Here is a 22,687-nt window from a genome sequence, read left to right as displayed (position 1 = left end):
CTACATATAGATCCAATAGTGTTGTGTACCAGTGTTGACGTGCCCAAGTGGGAACTATGAGTATCATAGTGAGAGAAGTGTGTCGGATCTTGTTGACCAGAAACTGAATTAGTGGGAGAGGGGGAAAAGCAAATATCCCTGACCAATTGATCTATAGAGCAGTGGCTCCCAACCAGGGGGTCCGCAAAGCCTTCACAGGGGGTCCGCGACTGCTTGGAAAATCAAACGATATTAACAAATATTGACAAATTAGGTCCTCTGCTTACAGTAATGACTCAGGCGGGGGTCCCCGGATTCCAATGATGATTCAGTGGGGGTCCCTGGGTTCCATTAATGTTAAAGTGGGGGTCCACAGAAATCAAAAGGTTGGGAACCACTGCTATAGAGCATTGCCCTTGGATCGATGGTGTGGGGACCTGGATGCAAAGTTTGGGCATTTTGTGTTTTGGCTTGTTGCGAAAAGGTCTATGTTTGGTGTTCCCGCACATGGGAAGGTATTTTTGAGTTACTTGTGGGTGAATCTCCCATTTGTGTATTTGCTGCAGCGTCCTGCTTAAGAGTTCAGCTAGTTGGTTGTGTATCCCTGGGATATACTCCGCTAATAGATGAATGTGATTGTGAATTGCCCACTTCCAAACTGTCTGTGCTAGAAGGGATAACTGAGATGTGTCCCCCCGTTTCTGTAGATAATACATTGCTGTCATGTTGTCTGTCCTTATTAGCACTATCTTGTGTGTGATCTGTGGGTGGAATGCTCTGAGTGCTAAGAACACTGCCAGCAATTCCGAGTGGTTTATGTGGTAAGTCTGCTGGATTGAGTCCCATTCTCCCTGTACAGTAATATTGTTAAGATGGGCTCCCCAACCTGTCATTGATGCATCTGTGGTGATTATGGTCTGTGGCACAGGGTCCTGAAATGGCCGCCCTTTTGTTAAGTTGGTGTGATTCCACCATTGCAGAGAGTTTTAAGTCTGGCGGTCCAACAACACTAGATTGTGAAGTTGACTCTGCCCTGCAGGTTTCTTCCTTGAGGTCCGAAGAGAGGCAGAGGTTGCACACAGAGTGCTGGTCGGTGTAGGGGGAACTTAGTGTGGCACCGAGGGCAGAATCGAAACTGAGTCCGATCCACGAGCCTGTGATGCAGTAGGCCCAAGAAGGGCACAGGCGCCCAAAAGGCTGTTTAATCGATCTCTACGCTACGATCGGATAGTATGGAAAACTTGTTTGAAAAATGATACAGACGTTTAAAGGAAAGATAGAGAAGTTGAGATAGTACTGAATCGCGATCTACCAGAGCGAGAGAGAAAGCGCCCGAACCAGACGGCAGAAAGAAAACAGTCTAACAATGGACTCGATGTCCACGCGCACCATCACCAAGAGGAGGAGTCACTCGATCTTGTGACTCAAAAAATCTTCTTTGAAGAAAAACAACTCGTAACACTCCGAGCCCAACACTAGATGGCGAACTTATGCAAAGCATGTGTATCTGCAGCTACACATGCCATCGAACATATAAATAAAAAGCAAAACAGAAAATAGAAAAACTTGAAACGCCTTGTAAAATGCGAATGATTTTGAAATTGAAAGAGCTAAAAATTAAGTTCGTTTCATCAGTGTGATTTGTGGGAGCTGCACAAGTATAGTAAACATAATCTATTATGGACAAGTAATGTCCTCAACTGAAGCACTGTATGGACCAACAAAAAGCAAGAACACACCAGGAGCAAAAAAGACAAAGTGATATGATAGAGTCTACTATATAGTTTCATCATTTTGAAAAGCTCCAACCTTTCAATTAAAATTAACATTTCTGTAAATTATTTTGTTTGTGAATTATATAAATTATTTCATGTGTAATTTGCTTGATTTATACTATATTGTTTTTTTAGTTAAATGTAGGGTTTTGAGACTCAAATCATAAAAACTGATTTGCTGGGTCCCCAGCTTTCAGTAGTGATTCAGTGGAGGTTCACAGAAGTCAAAATGTTAAGAAGCGCTGGAGCAGACAATCTGACCATACCACAAAGATTTTTTGTGATATTAAGGATTTCAGAGTGATGGAACACACACTGGGCTTATATTGATGCTTATTTCTGAGCAACTCGTACAATACGGGAGGTTGTATTGTTAATAAAAGTCCACTCCTGGAGCCAGATGAAACAACAATGAACAACAGAGAGGAAGCTCAGGTATACCACAGTAACTTGTCATCATGGAAAAGGGGGTAATTTATGTTTCAGACGTGTATCTGGACAGGCAGGAAAAAACAGTACTTATTTAAAAAGCAGACAAGCTGGAGAATGCAAGGGTAAGTATGAGACCATGTAAGGCATGCAAATTAAGAATAGACAAGAAATGTGCAAATTAACCAATTACATTTGTGGTCTTAATCTGAGGCTACATCATCTAATTTTTATAAATAACCCCTCACTTTTATATTGTCCTAGCACAGCAGAAATTTACTGACTGATGGTCACAAAGGGAATAACCCTTTAGGTGGGGCACTTGAAGGTGAAGTCAACACCCATGGGGCCTCGGTATATATCCCCCTGCCTCAACATCGGACGTTACTATATTTCTCAATATAAAAAAAAAAAAGATGAGTTATTCCAGTGGTGAGAAGGGAAGAAGCTGGGCATAAAAGCTTTTTCGCCAAACATCTGCAGTCTGCTTGTTTAACACTGGTAGTATTACAATAGTTTGTGAGGTAGAAGAGTAGACAATGATGCACTTGTTTTTGCTACAAAGTGATTGTATTTGTTGCTAGCTTCAAGGACATTGTTGTGACAGGAATGTCCATAGCACGGTATTACAGGCTTTCTACTGTGCCTTGAGTGATCCCAGCTGTAGGTCTTCTCTATAGTCGACATAAACAACTATCCATGTCCTGTGTCATTCATTGAGGGGTGGTGGCAACATAATATTACTGACCAAATCTTTTTTTCTGTTCAGGGTTAACAAGTAAGGTGTCTGCAGGCTCCATACATTTCAATTTCGACTTGAAAGTAATGCGCACACCCTACGCTGTCACTCCTGTGTGCGTTTCTCGTGTGTGTTGACAACTGGCAGCAGGACTCCATATTATTTGTGATTGTGTGCGTGCAAAGACCAGTGGAATCCATTTTGGATACCCCTGACAAAATCTGGTAAAATACAGCACAAAACAGAGGATGGGGTACATCTTCCACAGTCAGAGAAGCATTCCTGACTTAGAGGATGTAGTCTCTGACAATGACGTGCAGGAGGATGAATAGTTATTCAAGTGTAATCGGTTAGCAAGGGTTTGATGATTATTTCTTCAGGAGAACTGTCATCTGAGGAAGAAATAGTGAGTCAGCAGATTCTTTTATTAAGCAGAGAGAATCTTCTCGGTAGGGCCTGCCTCCTTTGTCTCTACTGTGAGTGCTACTCCAGAGAGCGGACTGCAGGCTGACGCAGTCACCACACTTCATTGTGTTAATAGATTAGATGCTTCAGATGGAGGTAGCGCTGTCACTACCTGCTGTGGAAGCAACCATCTCTGACAAAGAATGTGTGCCTGCTATGCAGGAGAATAATGAAAAGGATCTGCTTCAATCCTGCTAACAAGGACAATACCCTCTATGCCCACCCAAATGGGATAATCATAAGAACCAATACATTGGACCCGAATGACTAATTTGGAAATTTGTTGTCTGCACTTAAGTCAGATTCTACTTCACCTGTTTGGATATTCGTATACAGATAAATGCAATCCGCAGAGTCCTTGAGTGTTTATTTGAATTGTTGTTTGTATAATTGAAAGATTACTGACACTAAGTGATTTCCCGCATTGATGCCTCCTACCAGTAATCTTTGGCACATGATATGGCTTCAAATGAGTCCTATGGGACAAATGTAGTCCAAACTGGTTTCTCAACATTGACTAGCACAGGGATCAACATCCCGGGTCTGGAAAACGTGCGTGAAAGTAGGACCCAGACCATCCCACTTGGTTCCAAATCCAAGTTCTTCCCTGACAATTTCAGGTAGTGTCCCACAGCATACTTAGAAGACTGTCGCGATTGAAGGGTGGTATTGTTTGCCATCTAATTTCATGAGAGTGAGGGGACATCACCTGAAGTCTGCACGTCCTGTTAGAGAGCTGTGGGTCAGCTTGTGGCCTGGCCAGGTAAGAGAGGGTGAAGGAGCGACTGATTCTGTAGAAAAGGCTGACCAAGTAGTAGAACAGCTGCTGTGCTCAGTTTGGGGAAGCCCAGAAGAAGTGGACTAAACTGGGGAGTATAAGCTGGTGCCAACCAAACTCTAGAGGGGGTCTCCTGGCCTCCCAATGAGTTTCAACTATAAGTCAACTGAGTGGAAACATCTTATGCCCCCTCCTGCATGAGTCAGCCAGCATGACTGACGTGCCTCCCATCTGCCTGAGGCTGTCAAACTAGTGCTGAGTGCCACAAATTCAAGCTTTACGGTCGAACATCAGAAACTGCCCTGGTGGGAGGATTCATGTCAGCAAGGGACTTCAGGGGGCTGCCGGACCGGTGCCATCTCCCACAGCCACTGTACACAAGCACCAACACTGAAAAGTCAGAGGAGCCAGGGCCACCACTCTGCACTGTTGGGAGCTCTGAGCAGAACTACTACCCTGTGCTCTGGTTAGCAACAGCTGCTCTTGTGTGTTCAAGCGCCCGATTCACCTGGTAAATGGAGCCTCATGAACTTGAACATACTATGACACACTGTGTTGCCCCAGGCTAAAACTACAGCAGGATATTTAGCCCAAAGAGACTGAATTGTCATAAAGAACCTTAGTATTGAGACATTCGGACTGGCCTAAAGATCATATAACAAAGGAGGCTGCTTACACCTGTGCCAGATTACTCACATGTGAATATTTCTGTGTGTTTAGAACCCCATGGCATCATCTACGAACCATGCAGCTGATTAACATTTCATATGGAAATGTTTTGTTTTGGTGTACGATTCAAAAAGTTAATGACAAGTACTGGCCTGGGCGGTACTTATTGCTTCTGTTTGACTTCTGAGTATCTACCCCTACACTAACTCCCGGAGACGTTTGGCTATTCGCACCCTGTACCATGAGAGTATATGTAATGCCCAGTAAGCAGGGCTATATTAGGCCATGTTCCAGGACATTATTGGTTAACGACCCCAACCCTCAGGGTTGTGGTCCAGTGAGACCCAAAACTGTTCGGACATACATAAATACAGAAAGGTTTGTTCTTTACTTTCCCAGTATATGTTTAACAGTTGGCTAGATTCTTCTTCAAACACTAATTGCGAAACATTACAAAATTGAGTGATTCAGAAACTAATAGAAGTACACGTGAACAATCAAAATTTGTAAATTAAAAAAAAAGAAAAAAGGGTAAATGACCGTTTACTTCCACCTATCAAAGGCATTTGTTCACAATAATCTGCCCTATGGGTCGGATGGAATACTGCTTCCACAAAAATCTAGAATGCCTAAAACAAGGGCACAGCCAGTTCTCAATTGTGATCCTAGAAAACAAATACCAGGATTACAATCTACCATTCCCTAGTCATATAACCAGTTGCACAAGCACCTGTGACCAACAGGTTTGATACACAGCCACAGCTCCTCTCCAATGGCAAGGAGTGTCGCCCCACTGGCTCAGAGCCTGCAGATGAAAAATAAAACAATATTTTATTATCATTTTGTTTTCCAACTGCTGGCTAGGGCAGTGTGTGTAGGGAGTGGGGGGCTGGACCATAGGAGGGGTGGGGGGGGCGGGTATGGGTAGGAGGAAGAATGGAGAGCACTTCAGCGTGCAAGTGAGTTTGGCCGGCTGTCTTAGGCAGCCAAACAGATATGCACATTTAGGTTTCACCAACCCATCTGTATTCGACAGCCAGGTTGGAGAAACAGCACAGACTCCCTGTGCCTGAGCAAACAGTAAACCAGCCCACTCAGGCCAATCTCTGTGCTGATCTCATGCTTGTTAACAGCACGAGAGCATCGCAGGGATTGCACAGGGAGTTTCTGAAGCTGCTGGGAACAGGAACAGGAGCACAAGGCAGCCGGCAGCACCAGTTATGGTTTGTTTGTTTTTAATTATTCTTGAACCCCCACCTGCCCCGTGGCCCCCCCTCCCCCACGCACTTCCCTGCGCACCTCCCACACATCTACTTTTAAATTTCTCTGGTCGTCACTGTTGATGCAATTTGTAAGCAAGCAATCACAGGTGATAGGAGAGCGACATGCCTAGCTCTTAAGGCTCCGTACCTCTTTAAGCTTTTTAGCCCAGGGTTTCTGTGCTTTCCTAAAGCCATCGTCAGCTTCCTTGGTTTCCTTGAATCCTCCAATCATTTGCTTGTGAAAGGTCTCCTTTTGCCAGTTCTTTATCTTCTCAAAATCTTCACTCATCAACGAGTGTTTTATGTTAAGATGTAGGTCGCTCACTTTTTCTGCTTCCGTCATTAATGCATGCCAGGCCTTTTCTACTGTCCCATACTGTGGACCTAGCAACAAGAAATATATTACATTATTAATATAAAACAGCAGGAAAAGAGTCAAATGGGAATAATTCTATCATGTTTCTTTAACCAGTTAATACTACAGTAAAAACTGTTCAGTTCAACTTCTCAGATACTATGGATCCAACAGGTTTATGGGATTGTTCGCACATGTGAATTGTCAAATAGATTTTAGTTTGTCTCATTATCTTTCTGTAATGCATTCTATGATAAGAGTCATGCAATTAGGTTCCATTTAAAACAGTTGTATGTAAAGGTATCTTGCATTGATACTCTGGAAATCTGGCCTAGATGAAGGCTTCTTACAGTAGGGGTAAAAGGGGCAAAAACTACAGGAGACAATAGGTAGAAGTTTAACAGCAACAAAACAGAGACCTAGCGGGTTAAGAGATCAGACAGCCATGTTAGGGAGGGAAAAAGAATAAGATTTTAGAGTCATATCGATAGATATGCGCCTTAAATTGAAAACAATTAAAAGGGAAAGTGAAGTTAAGAAAAGCAAATCTTCTGCATTAGTCTCCAGAAGACCAAAATCACAAGACCCAAAAAGTACCAAAAATATCCATGAAGAAAAAAGTGGAAGTAAATTGTGCAAGATCCACCATGTGGAACGTTGTAGATAAGAGATGGGATATAAGAATAGAAATTGGCACTGTTTGCAATGAAGTACAAATCTGAAACAGCTGAATGACTAGAGGGGAAGCAAGGCTGCTGAAAATGGGGAGAGGATGTGGTGTAACAGCCAGAGGTGCCGATTTTGGAGCTGGGAAACCAGGTTCGAGCCTTGGCATCAGCTCAACATTCTGGGCAAATCACTTAATCTCCCTGTGCCTACCAAAAATTCATGTGTCCTTGTGTAATGTAACTGGTGGTCATGTAAAGCGCTCCAATACCTTCGGGTCGAGTTCGCGCTATTTAAAAAATAAAAATAAAATAAAATAATGCAAACAAAAAACAAATAATAATAATAAAGATGGAGGTGGGACTGGAGGAGAAAACATCTTCCCAAGTTGATTGAGTCGCTTGGATTCCCTATCTGGGGGAGTGGAGGGGAATGTGCCGGGAGAAGACGAAGACTGAATCACAACACTTTCAAGCGTGGGGTGTTGGGACAGGAATTTAGGGTCACTTGGGACTGGCTGATGGTAGTGGGCGACAGTCCTGTTCACAGGTGCCCCTGTGCCGGGTCTAGGTACCCACAAAGACATCAGTGAAGGCTTCACTGAATGGGAGTACAGGCTCCAAAGTGGAATCCCCAGGCTGAAGCACCTCAGTCAGGAGATTAGTCCTGACCACTACAGTGGGCAGTTCGAGGCCAAGGACCTCAGCCGCCCTACTGACCACCACTGAATAGGAGGCTCCCTCCACCGTAGCTATGGTAGGAGGAGAAAGTATGCCAACGTCTGGGGATGTATCCAGACCACTGGCCTTACACAATTCCTGTGCACAGTCTATGAGAGGGTCAGCCAGCTGATATCCATAAGGGTCCAGTGACCCCTCCAATCCCTCCTCATATTCGTACCCATACGAAACAGGGTTTGAATCCATCCTGGGGTGAGTAGGCCCCATCAAAGTCGAAAGCTGCGTCGGCCGATGCCGTTCTAGCTCCGGGGTGTTGGGAATTAGTACTGGGTCAACATCGAACATGAGCTTAACCGACATCGAGAGGGTCAACGACTTAGCCAGTGACGGGTAAGGTCGCAATGGCACGACTGATGTCAGCACGGATCCCATAGCGGATCTGGAGAGGCCCTCAGAGACCAAAGCCGCCTGCACTGAACCCGAACGGCTCCTAGCCAATGCCGCGGAGGGGGGGGGTTCTGACTACCCATATATGAGACGTATGGCCTTTAGTTGGGCAGAGGTCGCTCCAACTCCCAGAAACTCGGACTGAGGCCTGGAACGTTGATGCTCCACCTGCGTCGCAAAAGCAGAGCCACGGTGTGAAGTTGAAGAATGCCTAGCCTTATTAGACGACTTCTTACCCAAGTAACCCAAAGACTTGGAAGAAGGCGAGTGGTGGTAACTCCACGAGCTGTGTCAAGACCATCCTCTCGAGCGAGACCGGGAGCGATGCGGAGTTGAGCGCCGGGCCGCCATGAGCTTTAGGGCCCGCTCACTCAAAGCCTTTTGGTGCATGGCCCAGCACTCAGAGCACAACTTAGGGTCGTGGTCACGCTCCAAACACCATAAACAGATTTGGTGTGGATCCATCACCGACATCATGCAGTGACATTCCTCACATGGTTTGAACCCAGTCTTCGGGGACATCCTCGACGCACCAAAAAACATGACAAAAGTGATGAAATTGGCCCAAAAAAATCGACCAGGGTAACTCTCTCTGTATCAGCGCGTGGCGTGGAGAAAAAAGAACTGACGTCACTGCGTCGAGGGGCCGCCTATGTACGACCCCAATGTCATCACAACAACCATGGCGCCAACAACGAACATGGAGTCGACCGATGCCACCTGACTGCTTGAAGAAGAATCTGTGGATCCAGTCTGACGCCTGGGGAAAATTCTAAGGAAAGGAATCTGTAACTAGAAGTTTCTATCAGATTGAAGTATATTTGCAGAACAGTGATTTTTACTATAATAAGTGTGCTTGGTGTGTAGGAAAGTTATAACAGGTGAAAATTGTAATGGATTTTTAATGTTATAATAAAAAGAAAGAAAGGAGGTCCTTATATGGATTATAATACCACTAATATTGTTGGTTTGGTTATGTGAGAGTACAAATCAGTGCTGGGAATTAGGGGGATCCGCTGAATCACGGTTCCAGCAGCTATTTCTGGGCCCAGGGAAACATGCTGAATTTGTCCTGGTGCCATTTTCCAGCACAGTGACATAATTCAGCAGCATCCGGAATTTGTTCTGCATTTTGTTTGGAGCAACAAAGTGCAGGTGATGGGGAGGATTTTTTTGCCACTCCCAACTGGACTCGAAAGAAAGGCCTGAATTAAGGGTATATCATTCCTTCTTTTGTTACAGCATCACCAAGCTGGGTTCTATCTACAGCCTGACACCTAGATGTCAATGTGATGGAAGGAAACAACTGAACACAGCTTATCACTTCACAAGTATTTCTGAGACACTGACATGTTTTTTACTTTGTTTGATCTCTTATGTAAGAGATGTGAATGCACTGTAAGAATCCATGGTTTATCTGTGTGTATGAGTAATGGCACCTAATTTATTTTTAATTAATTCTTTTACAGGGCTACTCATCCTATTGTCACAGTGTGTTACATCTCTCACAGAGTCCCAATAAATCATACAAGTGTATAAATAAATGTACAGGAAATGTCACATAAGACAATGAGGGTTATAACATGAAGGAATCTTATGTGTACATGCTTGTAGACATTATAATCCACTCAAATTTGCTGGGCACGGAAAGTAATCCTGTAAGATATTTTAAAATGCAAACTGTGTGACCAATTAAGTAAGCTAGAGCAGATTTACTGACATTTGTTATTGTGGCCAATTCTTTGCATCTGTTGTTTTTTTCATAAATAAATGCAAACGTTGATTGTCAGACTCTGCTTCTCAAGTTCAGCTCCTCACTCCACACCTTTCTGTTGCTACACCTTGACCCCCCAATTTATGGGTTCCAGGAGGTTTTTATTTTTTCATTTCCAATACGGGTACAAATGTTTGGGTGTTGCAAAAATATGGAACAATAACAAAATTCAGCGCTTGTACATTTCCAGGAAGCGTTACTGACAAGCGTGGCCTTTATGGAATGCTTCAGAAAGCCTTATCTGCAAGGATTATTCCAAAGGAGAAGATTAACAGAAACTGTGCCTCATGTCATCTGATATACTGTACTACTAATGTGTATTCGGTTTCTAGACCCACGGCTCATATTATGCTTAACTAAGTTACTGCAAAACTCAGCAGAGAGAACACATGGAGGTATAGTCCGCAGAAAAGAAAAACACGTGATCGGCTCAATCAATGACACTCTCTTCACAGTGCGAAATGTCATATTTTGTCACACCTCCTCATCTTCCTTGCTTTTGAGTTACCGGAGATGTTTTAGATTATTTGTGCCCTCCATACAATGGGAGCTCTGCTTCTGGTTAAGGAAGCAAAAAGAAGAGATGATGGATGGAATGCTGAACAATGCAAACATTCACCCTCAGTCACAGATCGGCGTTTAATCCATTGTTTTTTGTTCATCATGTCACCCCAGTTTGGACCCAGCCATATGCAAATCAGTCTCAACCTCGCTTCCCATGGGAACAGTCCAACCGAACTGCCAGGCCAGGTCCTCACTGGACCGGAAACAAGCACCCTGGGACCGGTTTTGGGGGTATCATCCCTCATCAGGCAGGCTAGCTTAAATCAAGTGGCACAATGACCACGGGACCCATGTCTAGGCATGCCCTTCCCACTTAGGGTGACAAGCAAAAAGAACAGATGATGGACGGAATGCTGAACAATGCAAATATTCACCCCCAGTCACAGACCTGGGAGTTAAGTGAAGCTGCAGCCAGGGGGTAATTCAGAATTTTATCATGTCTCTAGGTTAGGGAGTTGATGTTTCACTCCACACAGCAATGCCTGAACCTGTCATACGAGTCAGACGCTGAATCCTTGGAGAGGATACAGATGTCCTTGTGGTATCGAGGAAAAACGTTAAGAACTAAACGGCCTTTCTTACACACAGCAAGGTGAAGGGTGTGTTGAAATGAAATTCAAACCATAAAAGTCGAGGGTTGCTACATAAGGGATTAACATCCTACCCCTTTCACAGAAGAAAGAAAACAATCAGGGACCCACTCCACTAACATCAAAAACAGAAGAAAAACCATCCTCTAAGCCATGCAAACCTGGCATTGTGGGTGGGCCTTTAAAAGGCACATTAGGAGGTTAAGAGGATATTTAAGGCTAGGAAGTGAAATGGGTAGAAAGACTGGTGATGGGAATCCACGAGGATAAGGAGGAAATCCATCAAAAGCTTTATCAGGGGATTTCCAGTAGAAATACACTCACAGAGGACTGACATTCGTAGAACAGTCACCAAGCTGAAAAAACAAACTACAGTGTGAAAGATGGTGCAGTTGCCCTTCACAGAGGAGAAACTTATAATGGACATCAGAGGGCATACAATAGAACAGCATGAACAGGAATGATCCCATGAACGGGATGATCAAAATGGAGACATTTCATTATACTTATTTTTGGCGTCCCAGAAGAGAAATTAGAAATGGGAGACACCATAAAAAGGAGGGTACTAACCTGAGCAACAGAGGATAGATTTAATTACTGTTCAGATAACGACTGAGTAAAGTTAGGTGCCAAAGGTTCATATCATACAAAGTAGTACAAATAAAACATTTCCAATTACAGGCTCATCTAGGAGTAGAAAAGGAGGTGGGGATTCACTTATGTACAAGAGATAAAGTCGGCCTCCACTACTCCCTTCAAAACTTCCTTTACACCATCATGCACACAATGGATGGATTTTGTTTTGTGAAATCTGCTGCTGAGCGACATGGGTCATGGCTACAGAAAAGGGATGGGCTACTCCTAAAGATCTAACAAAAGTATTGGGAGGCAGCGACAAAATAATACAAATTTAGTGGCTTGATTATTTCTTTAATCTGACCTCCTCAGATCTGTCTGCCTTTGTTTTTTCCCCCCACAAATTTTATTAGTTCTTCTGAGCATGAAACATGGTTCTACAGTTAGGTTTGTATAGCCAAAACAGTAAGAACATTGTCTAGAACTTACAATAGTTTCCATCAAGTATTAGATAACAGTTTGCAAAGTTGTGGTACATTACATATTTCAGCAATATTCCTTATCAAAACCCGTAACCTTCCCTTCCCATTTAACTTTAATAAACTCATCACCAAAAGGACCACAGTGCTTTAGGTACACTAGTGTTCTGAGATGTAAGGGGAAGACTGCAGTGTTATCCATATGCGGATATAAACAACATTAGGGCTATGGGACCAGGGTAGGGCTCCAGTGCCGCCCTGCAATAGCACAGGGGGCGCTCACCTCTCAGTGTCAGGGTCTGAGTCACATGCCTTAGAGGCTTCCAAAAGAGAATCCTATGCCATGGAGATAGGGTGCCTGCGGAGGCCCCGGTTTTCCTCCCTAAACAGAACCATGCTTTCAGCTAGACCCCAGCGCTTCACCCCCTCCAGCCATGTCGATAATTGGGGAGCCCCAGGGATTTCCAGTTCCTTGTCAACTATCGTTTGCCAGCAACAGGGCCATATTGGCAAATCTAAGCACCACCTTAGGGCCTCTGGGTCTGGGGTGCAACCTTAAGAGGCATTGTTCTGGAGCAGTGGTTCCCAACCTGTGGTCCAGGGACCCCTGGGGGTCCGCAAAGCCTCCTCAGGGGGTCCGAGACTGCTTAGAAAATTAAATAATATTAACAGATTAGGTCCCCAGCTTTCAGTAATGACTCAGCAAGAGGTCCGCAGATTCCAATAATGATTCAGTGGGGGTCCCCGGGTTCCAGTAGTGATAAAGTGGGGGTCCACAGAAGTCAAAAGGTTGGGAACCACTGTTCTGGAGCATGCCATTGTGGGATTTCTGTGACTTCGGACAGTGCAACAGGCACGTCCCTCCAGTACTGGGTGAGTTTGGGACAGGACAATAAAATGTGTATTAAATCAGCATTCTGTCTTTTACAGCAGGGACATAGCAGTGCGGTAGTGGCAAATATTGTATTGAGCCTATGCGGTATCATGTACGCTCTGTGCAACATATGTAACTGTATAAGTTTAAAGTGTGTGTTCCGTGAGACTTCTCTAGGGTATTGTAGCAGTCGAGTACAGTCTCGATCTGAAAACTGAAGGTTTAAATCTTGTTCCCATCTAGCTTTTACAGATTGAATGGATGTGTCTGTGTGTCCAAATCCCCGATAAAGCCAGCAAACTTAGTGTGTACCATTCCCCATAATGTGCAGTGCCTGCAATAGTTCATGAGTAGGGGGTTCCTTACCATCTGGAGCAAAAACCTTACGTGCATAGTGAATGCTTGCCTGCAATAGGAAGAGGGAGGAAGATCATGAGCACTCACAAAGTCTGCATGGGTATGAGGTTCCCATCCTGAAACAAGCCCCCTAGTGCTAATTCATCAGCCCGACCCCACAGAGCAAGTCGTTGCTTTGTTACCATTCCGAACAGCTCTGTTGGCAGGCCTCGTAAGGGGGGCACTAGGGGCATAGAGGAGCACAGGGGCAGTGTATTTTAGAGACATTCTCCAATCAGTTATCGCTACTTACAATAGCATAGGCAGATTGTTGGGCCATTCCCTTCTTGAGTATGACAGACCGTGCAGTTGCCCCGCGGACAGCTGCTACAACGTGCAGTCCATTTCGGAGAGGTTGTGCCCAGCCAGCCAATAAGATAGCCACTGCAGGTGTCCCGCCAGGGAATATGCTTTAAAATCAGGAGTGCTCAACCCTCCACCATCTGACGGTAGTTGTAACCTAGGGAGGCCAATTCTACGGCCCCCTGGCCCCCAGATCAGCTCCCCCAGCATGCTCTTTAACACTCGGAATACTACCGTTGGCACTATCACTGGGAGGTTTGTAAAGAAGTGCCGGAGCCATGGTAGCATAACCATCTTAGCTATGGACAGATGTCCTGCCATTGACAGTGGCAAGGTGGTCCAGATAGCTATTTGCACTTTAAGAGAACCGTTCAAACTCATTAGGTTCCCCTCCAGCAAATCCGCGGCTTCTCTGTATATCTGTAACCCAAATATTTGAACGTATTTGGCACAACCTGGAGAGTCGCCTGGCTGAACCGCAACGTGGATTGATTTATTCCTGGGGGAAAAAAGGCTTTATCCACATTAATATGTAGACCAGACAAGCTACTAAAAGCACACAGGATTTGAGTGATCTCATCTAGCCCCATGCGGAGGTCCCTAATATACAGTATGATGTCATCTGCACATAGGGATATTGCATCTGCCCTGCAGCCCTTAGATATGCCCCACGTTGATGAGCTTAGATGGAGACGAAGTGCTAAGGGTTCAATCGTTAGAACAAATAATAGGGGATAAAGCAGGCAGCCCTGCCTGGTTCCCCGGTATATGTCAAAGGAGTGTGAAATAAGGGCTCCAGTTTTGGCCCTTGCAATAGGTTGCTTGTAAAGAAGGCGTATCCATTGAATGTAAGACTGGGGTACACCATATTGAGTCAGCGCTGCTAACATGAAGTCCCACCCAACGGTATCAAAGGCTTGACGTGTATCTAGGAAGATGCAGCCTGCATGCGAATAGGTTTCACATGCGGCCTCCATCACGCTAAAAAGCCGGTGTATATTCAATGAAGTACTGCGTCAAGGGACAAAGCCACATTGAGCAGCATGCAGAAGGTGTGGGAGCACTGTACAGGCCAGGATTTTGTTTAGGATTTTCTATTCAATATTAAGAATGGATAGGGGTCTATATGAAGAGCGCTCCGCTGGGGGTTTGCCAGAATTTAGTAAAGAAGTAAATATTACTTCTCTGGTAGTCTGGGGTAGCACGCCAGTGTCTGATGATGCGCCACAAAGTTTCTCCAACTTAGGGGCCAATCTTGACATAAATTCTGAGTAAAACTCGGGAGGTAGCCTATCTGATCCAAGAGTACTATTTTTAGCTAAGTCTTTTATGGCGTGCTGGAGCTCATTAGTTGTGACAGGAGCTTCCAGAGCCAATCTGTCCGCTGCAGTTATCCTGGGCAGTGGGACGTTGTTCAAAAAATGTTTTAATTCTACAGGGTCCGGAGGATCAGGGCAGTATATAATGTAGTATAACAGTCTTTAAAGGCTCTGTTTATTTCATTTTGAGAATGGAGCACCGGGATAGGCTAATGATGGACAGGATTCGGATAGGTGTGGGAGGTGGACGGCTAATGCACACCAAGAGCGCCACTGATTTGTCTGCTTCTGAATGCATGGTCTGCGTGTAGGCATGATACTCTATGATGCAGTCATTCTAAAGGTTCTGCATGTGTGATGCAGGCCTCTTGTAATGTATACAATGGCACTGCGGACTCAGAAGTTACAGCCTCCAGGATACCCAGCCTACCCTCCAATTGAGTAAGTTTCTAATTGATATCTCATCTTGCCCACACCACCGACGCGATTGAGGCACCTCTAATGACTACTCTGAAAGCCTCACACTCTATCAGAAGGTATGAAGCTGTGCCTTTATCATTACTTAAGTATGACTCAATCGTTGCAGCTAACTGTCCTCTAAGAACAGTATCCTCCAGTTGAGACGGTTGTAGTCACCAGGGTGGGATATGTCCCATGTAAGTGTAAGCTCGAGGGGATTGTAATTGGAGAGTGTTTTCCCCAAATATGTGGTGTCACGTATAGAGGATAGGAGATGTGTGATGCATATATACCTATCTAGCTGGGAGTGCAGGGCATGGGGAGGGGAATAGAAGGAGTATGCTCTGTGCCAGATGTGCCTTTCTCGCCACACATCCCGTAGTTCCCACCCATTTAGCACTGTCGGGCTCCCGGCAAGGGGGGGTGGGAACAGTCTAAAGCAATATCAATGACAGCACAAAAGTTGTTGCCCAGCAACCAAGGGTAACTCACCCAATCCATCAGTGTCGAAGAGAGTTGTGCCCAATAAATATCCTGCTCTGTATTTGGTGCATAAATACATCCTAACACAATAGGCTCCCCCATCTAATCAACCACTCAGCAATACATATCGGCCCTGATTATCTATCTTGGACTCCAGCAGCTCAAAGGGAACGGGGACGCAAAGCCATATTGCTGTGCCACGAGCAAATGCAAAATAGGACGTGTGAAAAGTTGCCCTCGCTATTTCTTGCTCATTTTTTGTGCTTCGTGTGTGGTGAGGTGCGTTTCTTGAAGAAAGACTATGTGTGTTTATTTGGGCCTATGCCTTTTCTAAACTGAGCCCAGACCCCTCACATTCCAAGTCACAATAACAATCACTCAATGAACGCTGCATTGAAAAGTAAGATCATCCGAGCACCTTCCCACTTCCCACACCAGCCCGCAAGGTCGATCGTCCATGCACTTCCGATCTCAGTAATCAGTGACTGTAGCAGACTATGTTGGGTCTTCCTCTGAACATACAAAACAACCAACAGAGCTAATACAGGATCCATCTATAACTACTTGGTGGACCAAACTTGAATATTAACTAAGACATAATCAATTAGTACCCTAACAGTGCCTCTGCCTAATTGGGGATTAGTCAACGTTGGCGCAGTAATACCAATAAGTAAACTGCTAGAAACACTCTGATATTGTTCCCAGTGCCCCCAGACCTGGTACCTCTACATTGTGTGCATAAGTAGAACATTGCAATAAAACCTGCACCGCATCAAGTTTAGGCAGATCACATATCAGATGCCCAGCAAGTTCAACCCTCTTTCCCAGTCCCCTTCATGTACTATTTGATTTTCATCAAGAAGAAGGGGAGTCAGCATCAGTGATACACTTAGGGGGTCATTCTGACCCTGGCGGTCACCGACCGCCAGGGCCAACGACCACGGAAGCACCGCCAACAGGCTGGCGGTGCTTCCTGGGCCATTCTGACCGCGGCAGTAAAGCCGCGGTCAGAATAGGGGAACCGGCGGTTTCCCGCCGGTTTACCCCTGGCCCAGGGAATCCTCCATGGCGGCGCTGCAAGCAGCCATGGGGATTCCGACCCCCTTCCCGCCATCCCGTTCCTGGCGGTATTTACCGCCAGGAACAGGATGGCGGGAACGGGTGTCGTGGGGCCCCTGGGGGCCCCTGCACTGCCCATGCCACTGGCATGGGCAGTGCAGGGGCCCCCTAACAGGGCCCCATAATGATTTTCAGTGTCTGCAAAGCAGACACATCGAAAATCGCGACGGGTGCCACTGCACCCGTCGCTCCCCAGCAACTCCGCCGGCTCCATTCGGAGCCGGCTTCATCGTTGCTGGTTCTTTCCCGCTGGTCGGGCGGGCGGCCTTTTGGCGGTCGCCCGCCCGCCCAGCGGGAAAGTCAGAATGACCGTCGCGGTCATTTGACCGCGGTGCGGTCCTTTGGCGGTCTCTGCCCGGCGGGCGGCGCCCTCCGGGGTCGGAATGACCCCCTTAGTCTCCTTCAGCTAGCTACTCATGTGATAGCTGCAGAGTAATGGCTGGAAACAAAGCCAAGCTACCACCAAAGTCAGAGTCCGAACCTCCGTCATGTGAGGAGTTCCAACTGCTGGGTTTCTGGGAAAGCCTCATGAAATTTGCTGAGATGATTGCCTCTTGTCCGCCCTCTAGGGCTTGCAGCGGAGTACGAGAAGTCCTATTCTAAATCACACACAAGTTTGTCGCAGTCTGCGCTGCCTGGGGGTTTTGCACGACCTGGATGAAGAGTATTTTTGTGAAGCAACTCCAGCACTCTCTGGAAACTCTCAGTCCAATCATTCACAAGCTTCTTCTGTTTTATCAAAAAACAAAGACTTCTGGTCATAGATGATTATCAGTCTGGCGGTGAACAGTAAGGTGTACTTCAGACCGCAAGAGCGAAGTTGTTTCTTGATACCTTGATAACCAAAGCACTTACGCAGTACCGCCAGGGTGTAGTCTAGAAATAGGGATTCCCGAGAGTTTGCCAGCTGGAGGAGTGCTCTTTCCCAGGGCAGGTGTATCAGTGTGTCTGATCTCTATAAATCAGGATCCAAGGGACGCGTGGTAGCCCCCAGAAACGGTCTGCTCGAAGGTACCCTGTGAGCTCTCTCCACAACAAACAGAGGTGAATGTTTCAACAGCACTGATAATTTCAGCCAGTCCTCAGACTGTGTGGAGTTCAGGCCCTCTGTACCCTCCGCCACTCCCGTAATACGAATAATGTTCCTGAGGGACCGTCCTTCAGTGTCATCCACCCGATCCTGGAGGTATTCCACTTGATGCTGCAGGTGGACAATCTGCTCCACAAGGTTGGGCTGTACCGGGGCGACAGCTGACAACTGGTGTTTGGTTGACTTGACCCTCTCTGAGCGCTCGCATTGGTCATCGTTCAGTAAAGTAAAGTAACGTATGCTGTGACTGCCGTTGTTCAAGTGAGGTGTCGTGTGAGGGACCCCCTGGTGATGTACCCGCCAAGGGTTGTGGCCAGTCTATCGAAAAAAGAGGAAGGGGGTATGTCAGGCGTACACCATCAATCCCCCCAGTCCAATTGCACCAGTACCAATGGACTCCAGAGATAGGAATGGGGGACGGGAACGGTCAGCCCTTCACTAGTCCCCCTGCGTGGATTAGTTTAGTGATGGGGCAGAGGAGGGCTCATTGTCTCAGGTAGTACCCGGACTGATGTCTCTCTCACCCCGGGGTCCTTGGCAGTGGGCTGCTCTGGCCCGTGGTCCTCCCACCGCGAGCAATGCTGTTGAGGCGCCTGGGTCAACGGCGCTCCTCAGAGGACTAATTCTCCTAAAAATCGGCCAGCTTCTTTTAACAAATTGCAGATTTAGGTTATTATGAAGCCACTTTAAAATAAAGAACACAATCTCCATATCCAACACCTCAGAGTTGGGGTCACAACCTTTAGGAGAAGCACCAAACCATACTTTCCAGACTTCAAGTCAAATATATTGATAGCCTCTGTGGTCGGTAAGGTGGCTCCCACTGGGTGGCCAGGAGGTCGCCGTCTACACAATAGGAACAAGTTGCACTGCACCAAGCAATTCCATTGTAAACACTAATCCCGGTATTCTAACATTTTACAGGAAAGCCAAGAGCAATTTTGTCTCACTCCCAGACCCCTCTTACTGCTGAGATCTGCTGAAGAAACCTAAGATGCCTGAAAAGAGATTACATCTGCTCCCTGGTAAGGCTTTTTGTAGTGGGAAGCCATGGCTTCTTTAATGCAAGGAAAAATAACAGGATAAATCTGATTAAAGGGGGCAGAGCCCAAGGAGACCAATAACCAATCCTCCAAGGGAGAACAGAAATGGGGATGTGGCAAAACGTCTACCAATCCGAATACTAGGAGACAAAGGTAGGTTAGTAGGGGACTTACTTATAGCTCTATCACGGGCATGCTCTTCAGCCATGGGCACAAGCTGAATTCTGGGAGTGTTATCCTGACCTCCTCCATTAGTCCTCCAATACAAATTACCAATCAAGATAACAGGAAGGGAGGAGAGCGTGTAGGACGTTTATAGGTGAGGAAAGATAGGCACACACTGGACCCCAGGACTCTTGCTCTGACCTCCTAAATCTTTTACTGTAAGGTCTATGGACAAAGCAACTACACTGAGCCCTATAAATCCCAGGATTCAGGGAGATAGGGAATCGATACATCCTTCTTGATTTTAAGAAACAAAAGAGTGAGAGAACTAAACATTTAATACCATTATCTAAAAACAGACAATAAAGCCAGATGTCAAGATAATAGCCTCACCTTATACTCGACATGGTGGAATAGTAGACTATAGGTATAATGAACTATGTGTAATCCTTGGTAGTAAAAAAAAAAAGTTTAACTGAAAAATCCTTTCCCTCCACTTATTAGTTGAAATCATTATTAGAAAATACTTATACAGTCAAGAATCCAGCAACTTCAGTAGTGCAATCATAAATTTAATTTCACCTGTAAACTACTTTATGGAGGTCTTGTGCGACTACTGTCTTATTGTAGTTAAGCATATTTTATACAAAGTGGTTATTATGGGCTACCAGCCTCTTCAATAGTGTTACAATCTCCCCTCATAACTTATAAGTAAATATAAGCCATTGTGCTCTGCATTTATGTATTATGGTTCAAGTAAGGCAGTGATCAATAGGTCGGACTAATAATCTGTGCCTCTTCTCCTAGAGGAAGAGTGTGTTTCGGATTCAAGTTGTGTGTTGAATCTATTAAAAATGTTCAGCACATCTGCAGACTTCGGAGAATTGGCTTGACAGAATCATGGCTTCCATTGGAGTTTTCAAACTACCAAAAGAATTAACAGAGCAACGTGTATCTATAATGGACTAAGGTCTGAGATTAACAAAGCAATAGACAGTTCTTCAAAAAATACTGATTTATTAATGAAGATGTCAGTTTTCTGATACACATTGCTTTGTGGTAGAGTTTCATTATTTTGGAACACTGCACTTGTGAGACTGAGAATAATAGTCTTGATCTGAATCCTAGCTGAATTGCATTATGACTGATCATCTTACTTAATGTTTATGGCAAGGTATTTCCTAAGAGTATATTAACACACTTAAAAATTGGATTCAAGAATCCAGATTATGACACTTGCCTTTAGAGCAGGATGGGCAAAAATTATAATATTGGTGCTTTAACTATCCTAGCCTCGAACGTCCTCCAAAAAAAAAAAAAAGGAAATCTCAATTATTGTTACACCGACTACAGTAATACCTTTGATTGAGCACACTGGTGCACATTATGGCCAAATCTGTCTAACTTATCCATGCCTTCCAGTTACCTTTATGTGTTGGGGCCATTCATAGAAACACCTAGATAAGAGTCCAGCTAAATAGTGTGGGGAATTATACTGGGAAAACTTCAACAACCAATAATCTACAGCATGAGAACATTTTGGACCTAGGACTGATAAAGGAGTTCAAAAAAATTAGTCCTGGCACATGCTCACTGCTTCCAATCAACCCGGGGTTGAGTTTTTAGGTCTCAGCTAGACAGAGCTTGCGCTGTCTCTTCGAGACATGTTGTACATACTTTGTGTGCTCAGCCCGCCCATAGACGTCCAATTTGCTGGAGCCATTGTCTCTCTTGTATTCCTTTTCCTCATTTGTCTATGGCCTTCTTTTTTCATGCCTCTTCGTGGGGTTAGCCGTCCCTAAGAGCACAGACCAAGTACTGTATAAATACACTGGTTACCATTTTAACATCTGTATTACGGACTACTTTTTTACTTCTCTAACTGCAGTTAAATCAAGCTCTTCTGTTTCGCGGTGCCAAAGACTGATGCATGCCAACACTTTGTCATTGATTATCATCGTTGATCGTCAACTGCATCAACTGCTTGCCGAACAACTGCGCACTGAGTGTAACACAACATCCAAACATAAACAAGCATGCATTCAAAATAGCACTGCAACTCCTCTCATCTATTTAATCAACAGCGTTTCCCCATGCTTTTCTGTAGCCTCCTACCTGCTGTCCCCGGCACTCACTCTCCAGTACAGTAGAGTATAAACACATCCGCAAGCTTGTTTTGAAGTAGTCGACAGCTGCGCAACAGATGTCCATTTGCGTGAGGCATGCAGTGCAGTGCAGTGAGACACTAAAAAGGGACAACAGCTGGGTGGGTCCAGCAGCATCACTTTTCTATACATCAAGATCACTTAGCAGCTTTTTCCTCCGAAACTACTGTTGTGTAGCCAATTTAGGTATAGTTTTAGGCACGTTATTTTAGCAAACTAGGCCTGCCACTGTGCACTTTAACCTAGGTATGTTTTATTCTAGCTCCATTATATTATTTTAACAATAGCCACAATTGCGGTTTTAATTTATTTTCTCTATCTAGCTGTTCTTCGCCTAGGTCAGCACTGCGTTCTTAAACAAGATATTTCTTTCACTCTGTGCTTTTCTCAAGGCTGCAGTAAGATAGGTTGCCGGCAAAAGTGGTACGCTTTGTCTCCAATGTTCACAGAAACATACAAACTCTTACGTGGAAATCCTTTCTTGGAACATCAGCTGTTTTATTATAAAAACACTACTTTGACCCATGTACTTTAGAGGGAGATTACAGCCAGATGACCATGACTGTATGCTGATCGCTTCGCTGCAGCTGTTATGTAGACTACAGGCCTCTTGCTCAGGTATGAGGGATGTCGTCTTCCCAGGGGGAACCTGAATGGCAGAATTAGAGCTTAACATGATGTGCTCTAGCACAGCCTAGGTAGGAACTATCCTTCACAATCTTAGTGACACAATGGTAGCGTTATTTTTGTGTTTTAATCTCCTTATCACAATTTTAATCTTGTTGTGCTTCATCGTCCTCGTTATTGCAATACATTCTTTAATCTAAGATGCAGTCGCTTCAATAAAACCGTATTGAACTATACTCTGCCTCTGATTGTCCTTGCATATGTGAGACTAATGTAACTGAGAGAAACGGATCCGAGTGACCACGATTCCCCTGAGGAATCATTTATGTCATGTGCCTGGTTGCCCAATCATCCCTGCTCTTGGGTGGAGAGTTTGGCTGAGGGCACCAATCTTCAGTGGGGCGCCTGGAGCTGTAT

General features: G+C 45.1%; 1 protein-coding gene across 7 annotated transcripts in view; it reads right to left on the bottom strand.

The window, feature by feature from the left end:
- The window catches only part of PACSIN2 (protein kinase C and casein kinase substrate in neurons 2), a 354,098-nt gene that overhangs the window by 139,068 nt on the left and 192,343 nt on the right, over positions 1–22,687 (bottom strand). For all 7 annotated transcript variants that reach the window (XM_069228308.1, XM_069228313.1, XM_069228314.1 and 4 more), the window contains one exon: positions 6,245–6,480. In XM_069228308.1, the coding sequence (XP_069084409.1) occupies positions 6,245–6,480 (236 nt within the window). The remainder of the gene's footprint in view (positions 1–6,244; positions 6,481–22,687) is intronic.

Source organism: Pleurodeles waltl, chromosome 4_1, assembly GCF_031143425.1.
Source record: "Pleurodeles waltl isolate 20211129_DDA chromosome 4_1, aPleWal1.hap1.20221129, whole genome shotgun sequence".
NCBI classification, from domain to species: domain Eukaryota; kingdom Metazoa; phylum Chordata; class Amphibia; order Caudata; family Salamandridae; genus Pleurodeles; species Pleurodeles waltl.
The sequence above is the reverse complement of the archived record's forward strand: the minus strand, read 5'-3'. Positions and strand labels throughout refer to the sequence as shown.